The sequence below is a fragment of the Coccinella septempunctata genome, chromosome 1 (assembly GCF_907165205.1).
Source record: "Coccinella septempunctata chromosome 1, icCocSept1.1, whole genome shotgun sequence".
Classification (NCBI taxonomy): Eukaryota; Metazoa; Arthropoda; class Insecta; order Coleoptera; family Coccinellidae; genus Coccinella; species Coccinella septempunctata.
In genome coordinates this window covers 48677504-48688812 of record NC_058189.1, presented here as the reverse complement: position 1 = coordinate 48688812, position 11309 = coordinate 48677504, and the positions used below count along the sequence as shown (strand labels likewise).

The following is an 11309-nucleotide window of genomic DNA, read 5'->3' as shown; positions in this document are numbered from 1 at the left end:
ATGACAAACTAGAGCTTATTTTTGATGTATATAGAATACGTGGTTAAAATTTCTTGGTTACGATCTGGACCACCCTGTATATTTGAAAGCAGAGATTATCGGCGTTTTTGAAAATTATGACGAATGGTACTATGACTGAAAACCATCGAATAGTACAGTAAAACCCAGTGGCTTGTGCTAAGATTACATAAATCAATCTTGCTGCAATATTTCCAATTCCACGTTCAGTTCGGTCGAAACAAATTCCGATGACAATATTCATTCCTTCGAATGACTGGAATATTTCCATACGTTCAAGAAACGTGCATATATTTCATAGCCTTGTAAGATAACCTCAAACCTTATCCTTGACAATCGTTATATATTACCTATACAGTCACGTATTTTTCATAAACCTATTTCACAGTAATCCTCAGTGTTATTAAATGTGTGCATGCCATCGTTCTGTCCCTTCAACAAACCGATTCAGTCAAACTCGAACCCTTTCAAGCGGAGAAAACTGATTTTGGCAATCAAGTTTGAGCCGAAGCAAATACATATCTTCGGATATGAACATGGGCCTTGAAACCCATATTTTTTTAGATGACCAGCTGATACTCAAGCATGTATAATTGCGACAGCGACGGATGTGATAACGATTGTACAGAAATTCAGTTTTCTCCGAAGATTTTCCACATTTTCCTTCTCTAGTCTGTCGCTATAAATCGCTCGTTGCTTACTCTATTTTTCTACGAAGGTTGTGCTACTTGCTCAAAGTAACGACAAGAAAATCAGAAACTCTAACTGATGCCTGGAGCATTCATGGGTTTCAGATTTCACGAGTGTAATGTTGCGAATGTTTCAAAACTATCTTTTCATCTTTCATATTTTCTGAAAGTGTTCAAATGTGTATCATAAATATCATAATAGATATATAATATATTTCATCTCGTCTCTGAATTACCAAAGATGATCTGAATACAATTGCGTTATAGTTCTTTAATTCAATCGAAAATAATCAATCTGGAATCATTCTCAAAATGATAGAATGTTCTTTCTTGTATTATATCAATATAAGTATTAGCTACCAAACCAAATTTGAACGACAGAATGAACATACAACAATATCATATCATAAGCATGCATAAGGGTGCATTAGGTATTTGAAGTGTTTTTCCACTAACACCCAGATATTTTTATCTTTTTTATCGTCACCTAGTTTACCTAGTCATGCCAATCTGTGGGGTGAGTTTCAGGGCCGTACCGTAGGTCGGTATGCTACCAACTACGTAACAGGACCGTCTTCGTTCAAATTTGGCTTCAAGCAGTTATAGAAATAAATAACTGAACAATTGTAACAAAATATACAGATTCTGAGTTAATTTAATTTTTCTTAACCAAGAACGGTTACTCGTATATAGGTGAGAGCGAAAGTAAACGCCGCTTTATATCTAGGAGTGAGAGGACAAACATCAAATCAACATGTTGACTTCAGAATTCATCGTGTTTATGTTACCTAAGGCCTATGTTCCAAGAAGATGTAGATAGGAGAAGCAATAGGAGATCGGAAGTACTTGTTGCCACAAGCTACGTCACTTTAGCGCGCATTGGCGTAGCTATCATAAAATTAGACTTGATGTGGCCACCCAATATATCATCACCCTTCCAATCGGCAGTAAACTGAATTGCACCTCCTTTCATTATTTTCTTGCTATGTTCCGAGATTTTAATTTCGACTCTGTATAATAATCAGCGTCACGAAAATGGAAACTTTGTGCCTTTGGTCAATTAACTGCCGCTCGAAAGAACACGCTATGGGGAGGGCAGGTGTAACCTCCCCATTGCCGTTTCAGTTTTCGTGACATAATTCACCTCAACATAAGTCAAAGTTCACTCCTAAAAGATAACTTCTCGTATGCCGAATTGTTTTGTGCGAATTTATCGCAATATAATTATCATTATTCTCTCACTTATTTGAAATGTTGGACAATCAAACGGAATGAATATAAATATGTGCTGAATAATATCAACTGCAGAACAGATTGAGCGTTGGACTGATGTTACGAATTTTAGCTATTAATAAATAATTATCTGAGAGTCGGCAATAATATTGAAATTTGTACATAATTAAATGATAAAATGTAACAAATTCAGAATTTTTCAGGATCGAAGTTGTATTTAAGATCATCTTTCCCTTAGATTTTAAGAACTATTTCAAACTACCCATTCGACAATCTTCTGCACAACTTTAATTCTTTTCTCGAAACTCTAATGGAATGTCAATACACTAAATGTAAAAGTTGAACCTAAGACAAAGTTTACGACTGTTCATATCGATATTCGTTATTTAATATTGGTGAAATTGATGATTTTATTAATCATAATAATCGATGTAAATATTATTTAGAGCAGTCGCTCCGGCTGTTCGACATGGATGTGATTTAAAGTGGAAGATGGTTGTATAGATCGAACTAAGAAGCAAGTACAAATCAGATCAAATGTTGAGTTGTTGTGAGATGACTAAAGAGGCTGATATATGTAAATTTTTGAAGCTATCATAGCCATATTTTCATCAAAAAATTGGAGTTATATATCGATTTGAGTACCACAATAATTTTCGATTTCGATAAAATAAGGAATGAATAAAATGTGATATGTTTCAGAAGTTGTTTCATTTTCCCATATAAAGATTCCCATCCATAGATTATATTGTGTATTACCTTCACTGCTAACAAAAATTAATTTTCTAATATCGGAAGCGTTTTTCATTCAAACCGTTCGTGTTCATCCCATGTTTTATACAGGGTGTCCCGGGAAGAATGCGGATACCCCCCGGATACCATGAATTAACGACATCAGGCTGGACTCATATCAAGAGGTTTTAATCGCCTGAGTACCTTCGTTTGGGATATACAGGGTGATGTTCATCTTATGAGTGAAATTTCACAGTTCAATTCGAAGTTTTGTCACCCTTTACTATCGCCTTTCTTCAGTATTCCTGAAATCGAATAAATCAGATCCGTACTGGGAAAATTGTAGACTTTTCCTAGTTTCCTATTTTTTCGTTTCCGTAACCACAACACAAGGAACAATTTCAAAATAAAAATTCAAAATCTCTGCTTGGCATCGTCATACATAGTGACCAATAAACATTCCTTTCAATGAATCTTGAACTTAAAGGTAAGGTAAAATAATTTCAAATTTTACTTTACGACTGCCTTCCTTCCTTCCTTCCAAATGCAGGCTCAATTCTGAAAATGATGAATTATTACTTGTAGATTTAATTGATGAATTTAAATGCTCAAAATCCCTAAAAAACATAAAGAAGATAGAGAGAAAGAGGTGAGAATTAAGAACACTAGAATAGCTCATTTCAATTTTTTATTTCAACAGTAATTCAAAACAAAAAATTTAGAATTTCGAAAATGCAATAGGGAAAATATTTCCCTTTCGACAGTAACATACAATATAAACTTATTTATTCATAAAAGATACATCCAATAGAAAAATAGAAAGTTAATCAATATTTTTTAACTGAATGTAAGTGCAAGAGCTTAGTATAAAATATATTCAATATAAGTACAAAGATACAAAGAGATGAAAATATAATGAAAAATATTAAATCTGTATATTAAAAATAAAGCGGATATCTCAGTAAAAATAGTAAAAAGCTTAGATAAATCTCAAAAATTGATTCCGTCAAATTACATATTAACTTGAAAGTTTGAACAATCAATAAATAACAAATCATCAAAATTGAGGATTCAATAGCTTGCTAATAAATGCATTGCAGAAATGAACACGTTGAGATCGGGAATGTGAAGATTGAAAAAAAATTATTCAAAACTTGCAAAAACTTTTTTTTCCTAAATATTTTCCCAAATCCTCTAGATTTTCAGTCCATGATTACTCTATTGGTTCGATTTTGTTGGATAAAGACATTTGAGGGTATTTCATGTACCACCAATTCAATAGCAATTTAATCATTCAACTGTTACACTCTTAGCTAAATTCCTAGGACAATCGACGTTGCATCCTCTCAAAACAGCTGTGTGGAAACTAAGCAGTTGCATAGGAATGACAGTCAAAATACCTTGTAGGCAGTCGACCGTTTTAGGAACTTGCAAACATTTGTACCCAAATTTCATAGTCTCCTGGTCCCCTTCCTCGCAAATAAGAATCGGTCGACCTTCGCGTGCAGTTACCTATAAATTCAGTTCAAGTTTAGCTTTTTAACATATTCGATTGAATTGAATGCTAGGTTAGGTTAGGTTAGGTTCAAACATATTCGATTGAATTGAAAGCTAGGTGCGCTACGTCAGTTTCCTTATGCAAAATTCGCTACAAATTATTCATCGAAATTCAGAAGGAAAGAGTAATTTAGACGGTTGACAGTTATGGACAATAAGATGTCTTGTGGAAATGAATGCTAGAGCAAGAACATCGGCAAGTTAATGATTCTACTGGCAACACAATTCAGACTTCGAAAAGCATATCCACGAGTTTTCCTGCCAATATATCAGCACTTCAAGTCCTAGTTTTGAAACCTTAAAACGCCATAAATCCTTAATGACATAACTCATTAACATTAGAAGATATTTCCTTACTTATATCGCTTCGTGAACGAGTCACTTCTGTTAGCTTCTCCTCACCTTGAAACACTCAAATCGCCTGCCCATTGGTCCTTTCTAGTTCATGTGGATAAATCCAAGACTCGTCAACTAGGATGATGCCTTATATGGCTTTGGATTTACTCCAGTTGTATTTTTTGAGCATTTTACGGTATCAATCGACAGGAGCCTGTTCTGAAGCATCTGTCTACAAATGGGGTTTGAACACGCAGATAGACCGCTAACGCCGAAATGTGCAAAATCTTAGATATGCTGGTCCTACTAATGCTAACACATGCCTCTACTTCACGATATGTCATATGACAAATCTTTGCCCATAAATTTACGCACACCACCGGTCATTTTTGGCATTTTTTATGTTCTGCTTCAACTTAGTGAGTGAGCTAACTAAGGCCACATTTGAATTCGGTTTATCAGCGATATACAATGTCTTGGATGGTGCTTCAAGTTGGAATAAGTTGATTGATGCACTATTCTTGAGGTAGACTACGTCAAAGGTCCTGAGAAATCAGAGCTCGAAACTTCTTGAAATTTAATTCCATTTTTGGGCTGAGATAAAATGTATACCTACTATATAAGTAAACAAAATTTCAAACTTCAAAATGACGATGGCTTATTTCACTAGGCATTCCAGTGTTGTCAGTTTTCAATACATAAATAGCAACCCTTGTACTATTATAAATGTGAAAGTCCGCGTGTCTTTTGTCCTTACGTGACTCCCGAACCAGATGTCAGATGATTTTGATGGGGTTTCACTACAGTGTAGAGAATTTATTCAAGGTTTTCGATTTCATTCCTATATAATGAAGGATGACTCTAACGTTTTACAATAATACGCGAGTAAGCCGCGAGTTTGAACTTGTTAATGAATAGTTCAATTATTTTACCTGCTGTAGAGCATTCATGCATTTAGCATAAACAGGGTCCCTTGTGATTATCATCATGACAGGCATCGTTTCGTCAATAAGAGCAAGTGGTCCATGTTTCAATTCACCAGCCATTATTCCTTCACTGTGCATATACGTTAATTCCTTCACTTTCTAAAATAATCGCGAAAAAATGTTTTTAAGTATCATTGTTTCAATTCCTGTGCATATTTTCAAATTCAAATCATGATGAAGTTACTGATAAAACATACCAGAGCCCCTTCCAGGCATGTAGCGAAATTATAACCTCTTCCCATGATAAGCAAGGATTTCTTTTTGTACAAATCTTCGGCAATATTCTTCACTTCATTGTCCAACTTCAATACAGCTCTTATTTGATTTTGGAGATTCTTCAGACCCTCAATAATCTTTAATAATAAAAATACATTAAGGGATTATTGTACAGCTATTAATATTAAAAATAAAAATACATTAAACGATTATTGCGCATCTACTACAAGATCTGAATCAATTTAGCGACACTTCACTTCAAACTTAGTTCACTTTTTTTTAAACTGAATTCTGAATTTCAAGAAATTACACTACGATGGATTTTGATAATAAGGTAAGTATGTCTTGACAGATGCAGTATTACCACACAAAGTATACTTCTGAATGAAGATAAAACTCACCTCCTGCCTTCTTCTCTGCAGGGACAATCGATCTTCGCTCATAACAAGTGCAAACATTACCAGAGCTATAAACTGACTAGTATAAGCTTTAGTTGATGCAACACCAATCTCGGGTCCTGCGTTGATATGTACTCCACAGTGTGATTCTCTACAAATTGAACTACCAACTGTGTTTGTAATACCTACTATGAGCGCCCCTTTGTTTTTGCAGTAACGCAATGCCATAAGAGTATCGGCAGTTTCACCTGTGTTAAAGAAATTAATAGAATTAAGTTTGCATATAGATTGCAGTAGTTCAATTCTACTGCCTATCCTAGGAATAAGAGTGTTATCATTTTGCCCAAATGCCTGTAATTTTCTAATTTTGGGTCAAAATGGTTTCAAACGATTAGATTGGACACATTGATGAAATCAAGGTCAAAATCGATTCCGTTAGTCCGTCCAGATCTGAATCTTCAGGATAGGTTGAAAATAATACACCAATTTAAGTTCGTTAATGAGATTAATAGGCTCTATGTTTTTGCAATTATCTAAAATTTTTGAATACCTGAAGAATCACTGATCCAATTGAATTGAAACTCAGTAATTAGTTGTAAAATTCTAGAAAATTTCTGGAGGATCGTATCACTATAAAATTAAATATAATACAAAGAAATCGGTATCTCAGAAACTAGATGAGTTCAGGACATATCAGGATAGATGACAGTTCGGGTAATAAATTTGAACTAGCGCGCTAATGTTTCTAACTTCACTTTAGTGCTTTCCTCTTTTTTCATATTGTTGTTCCGGGCGTGGTCTTATTGATCGGATAATTTTCCAAGTTTTTTTTTTTTCGAATTAACAATTTGTCAATAAATTCAAGCTTCAGAGCTCTACGTCTAATCCTCACCTGATTGAGAAATGAAGAAGCATACGTCATCCCTGAATACGGGAGTCAATCTATCCAAAAAGTCACTTGCTAATTCCACCATAACAGGAAGCTCAGTCAGTTCTTCGAGAATTTGTCTAGTTGCTATTGCACTATGGTAACTGGTTCCACATCCAATGAGCATTAATCTCCTGCATCGCTTTATTTCAGGTACATATTCTTTTATGCCTCCCAATGTAACGCACTGCAACAGTGAACTAATGAGCGATATCTTATCTATCAGGTAACAATATCTTCACAAGTTGAAATCAATCGAAAAATTGGAGAATAAGAACTGATAACTTGGATAAATACAAACTTTGGACGTAACAATGTAGTGGGGCACAGTACCTAAAAGTGTTATAAAGTGGCAGTGGCAGTTATAATATTACTTATTTTCGAAACTTGATGCATTAGGCCTCTTGTTCATAGACACCATATCTATGGTAGGATATCACGTATTGTATGGATATCGAAGATCGGAAAATGGATTCTATTCGTCGATTATTTTGAAATAAACAGAACAACGTCATCTAAGACAAATAATGCACATCAGATGGTTCCACAAAGTTTCAAATGCAGAAGTCTTTCAACGCGCGAGTTATACAACAATTGAGACTCAAGTAACGAGGGCCCGACTCAGATGGAGCGGGCACGTTCTGAGGATGCAAAAGATAAGACTCCCCAAAATAGCTCTGTATGGCGAATTCACTGAGGGAGCTCGAAAACCAGGAGGCCAGTATAAGCGGTTTAAGGATATACTACATCAATCCCTAAAATCAGTTAATGCCAATCATAACTGGGAACAACTAGCGTTAGACAGGTCACAGTGGGGGTCTTTGGTACACAGTTATAATGGAGAATCGAGAAGGATACAGCGGCGGCCAGATCTGGTTGGTGACTATCCATGCCCGGAGTGTGGAAGGATCTGTAGGTCACGCCGGTCACGGTTGGTCTCTTTAGTCACAGAAGGGCACACAGTCGCAATTAGCCCTAAGAAAGTATAAGTCTGTTCGCACCGTTTTTTTGTCTTTTTGAAGATTTATTCCCGGTAACGGGATACAGCAATGAAGATGATGATTTTGAAAATCCACATTATCGACCAATAAGAGCATTTTCGGATCATCGTATCATGGGATATCGTATCTATGAAGAGGAGGCCGCATTGATATGTGCTCGTTTAAGCTTTTTCATAATCTGTTTTGCCGCACCCTGTAAAACTCAAATAGATAAGATTTTCCTACCCCAGTTTCAAAATTCAATCTTCCTCTCATTGTGTTAACCACGGATTCTGGTTGTTCAAAAATTTCCTTCTGCATGAAGTAATCGTAGTTGCCCTTCATTATCTGCTGCAACTCCATCTTCAACGTGGTTATTTCTCTGGACTGAGACTCATCGGCCACCCTTTTGAGTCGGTGAATACTGAGTAGTCCATTCCTTACTGCGGCTACGTCGTCATCCTGAAATCAGAAAAAACCCATGAGCTCATCGTCCAAATTACAACAAGTAAACAGCAAAAAAAGAAGTGAACATTGCAAAAAGATTCATTACAAGCTGATATTTCTCCATTTCAAATATGGCTGCCGAGAAATTATTTAGTGCAACCCATATACCCTATTTTTTCTGCTTACCTCGAAGTAGATAACGCGATTGGTGTGTTCAATTATGGCGGATGCATCGGAAGCGAAAAAGTATTCCACTTGTTTGTCCTCCAACAATTCGAATTCAGTAGTGGAGTCACATCTTGGCAGAAGTTCAAGGTCGCCATTAGTCCTCGCATGAATACGATGATCTACAAATTTCGGATGAACCATTAATACCCAGTAAAAAGACATGGAAAGATCTCCAAGAAGGAGAAAGCCTCAACCTTTAGGGACTACATAGCAATTGGTGAAAAATTATTTATAGAATTAGTCACATTGCCATGGAACAAAATCGGTGATTTCTGAAAAATTGTTGGTGGTGAAGGGAAATCTGAAAATGTCAGAATTATATTCTAGACTCCGAATAGGTTCAAAGTACTTTTTTGTGATGAGTGCATTTTAACGATGTGGTAAGGTTTTGTTTATAAAGTACAGAAAACATTTCTGAAATATTTTTGTAGAAAACGATTTTTTTTTCAATAAAAAAATGCTTCACTCTTCGAAACGTTCGTCATATAAAACACTACCTTGTTGAAACACTTTATAACCAAATTTTTCATCGATGCGTTTCTAATGAAATCATCATGTATGGTTTTCGGAAAAAATTAAATACATACCTAAATCCGATGAACTTCAAGTCCCGCAAGTTTACTTATTTTTTATTTGAAATACAATGTTCTACATCTTTCCACCTAACTATAGAACAAGGAGCATAACAACACTGTTTTATCAATGAGATCAGATTAAGCATTTCCATATTTCAGATATTTTTCTACGAACTCGCTTGATAACAAAACCAACAAATGTATAGTAGATATTTGAGGGATCATATAACACATTGAACCCCAAAAATGTAATTATATTTTTCAAAAATGTAAATATAGCCAGAAAAAAAACTCTTTCAAAAAATCACAAATTTTGTTCTGTTTGAACATTGACGGCGTTGCACCAACACCAGTTTAAATATGTATGTCAGATACTGTTAAACAACTGAAAATGCATGTTGGATATTAGTGATGTATACTTACCAATTAAAAAACAAAAACCAATGAAATCTCCGTCACCATATGGTAAAAAGCACAGAAAAGTCTAAAAAGTACATAGCATGAAGCGAACAAAGAATGATTAAGGAAAAAGTAGGTACTACCTGAATGGTTTGTCTCAGGGTCTCCTGCATATGACACAAACAAACACAAACATTAAAAAAAATACGAACAAAACAAAAAGCAAGAAACCAATCCCCAGAGAAAATGGCTAAAAGAAACTATGACGGTTAAGGAAAAAATCAATCAATTAATTTCATGCCATTCTACCACCCGTATCTCTTTTACCAAGTTACTTTATCTCTACAAAAAAAATATATTTACAGACCATTTCGAACGATGGCAACATATCAAGTCAATTCACTTCGGAAAATTCCAAAACATACTAATTACAAGTTTCGACAAAAGAATAAGAATTTCTATATATGATTTTCCGAAAAAGTTTCGATATCAAGCATAATGTGAATTATTTCTCTGGGAATAGATTTATATGCAAACAAAAAAAATATGATAATGAGAAATGAATAAGAATAATTAAAATTGAAAAGAGAAATGGAAAAATAACCAGAATAGCAGAAAAATTATGAAAAGCATTTTTGAATAAAAAAATTACGACGGACCACCAAACCTCCGATTGAGAGAGCAATTTAAGAACCAATAAGTTTCTTCCAAAATAGAATTCAAAAGAAATAGCTAGCATTAAGTCAACAATATTTATTTCTCAGAATGGTTATTTCAATTTCGCTATTCAAAACAAAAGTAAATCATTCACAAAATTTGATTTCCCAAAATCTGATAAAATTAACTGTTTTGGTCTGAAAACATTCATCATTTCCAAATGCGAAAAAAAGTTGTTGGGCCTTTTAAACTACCTTATCACTGTTTTGTAAAATGAAAATTTTATTAGTAATCGCAAAAAGTCCACAAACTGAAAATTATTGGATCTTCTAACTGAAAAAGTACAGAAAAAGATAAAATGAGTAAGTACCTTCAGACAAACGTCTCGTAGGTTCATCTGGAAGTGCAGTCATCAGGAAAAGGTGAAAACAAGAATGAAATAACACAGTTGTTAGATATGAATATTTTGTTATTCATGAAAAAGAAAAACTGAGCTATAAATAAAGAAACGAAAAGTGTAATAAAGCTTCCTGGATACTATAAAATAATTCAAATTCACTTCTGAATCCACAAAATGAAATCTTAAATTCGTTTCGATAGGGAAAACCTAAGTAGGTTTCTCATGTTTTATCCATAGAGATATTGATAACAAAAAAGGCATGTACTAACGTTCGTCGTCAAGTAGACTCTGGAATTTTGAAGATTGGTCTTCTGTGCGTGAATGTAGTGCTTAGTTTCTTTATAACATTCTGAGGTATTTGATAAAACTATCAAATTGTTTCAGATGCGAATATAACCTCTTCAAAATGTTTTCATATGGAAGTCTTTTTCTGTGTTTCGGGATTCAGCATAGTTTCAGAAAGATCCTGTTTTCGCTACATGAATCCACCATAAGAAACGCTAGCGCGAAAAATGCTACAAACTTTTAGC

General features: G+C 34.6%; 1 protein-coding gene across 4 annotated transcripts in view; it reads right to left on the bottom strand.

Moving 5' to 3' along the window:
• Window positions 1–3845: 3845 nt before the first annotated feature.
• The window catches only part of LOC123309994 (glutamine--fructose-6-phosphate aminotransferase [isomerizing] 2-like), a 26303-nt gene continuing 18839 nt past the window's right edge, over window positions 3846–11309 (bottom strand). The window contains exons 6-14 of one of the 4 annotated variants that reach the window (XM_044893336.1): window positions 10750–10776; window positions 9866–9889; window positions 8707–8867; window positions 8320–8535; window positions 7058–7280; window positions 6169–6413; window positions 5749–5904; window positions 5498–5650; window positions 3846–4184 (exon numbers count right to left, since the gene is read on the bottom strand). In XM_044893336.1, the coding sequence (XP_044749271.1) occupies window positions 3963–4184; window positions 5498–5650; window positions 5749–5904; window positions 6169–6413; window positions 7058–7280; window positions 8320–8535; window positions 8707–8867; window positions 9866–9889; window positions 10750–10776 (1427 nt within the window). In that variant the 3' untranslated portion in view covers window positions 3846–3962. The remainder of the gene's footprint in view (window positions 4185–5497; window positions 5651–5748; window positions 5905–6168; window positions 6414–7057; window positions 7281–8319; window positions 8536–8706; window positions 8868–9865; window positions 9890–10749; window positions 10777–11309) is intronic. The other 3 variants (XM_044893346.1, XM_044893356.1, XM_044893364.1) reach the window with 3 other exon arrangements.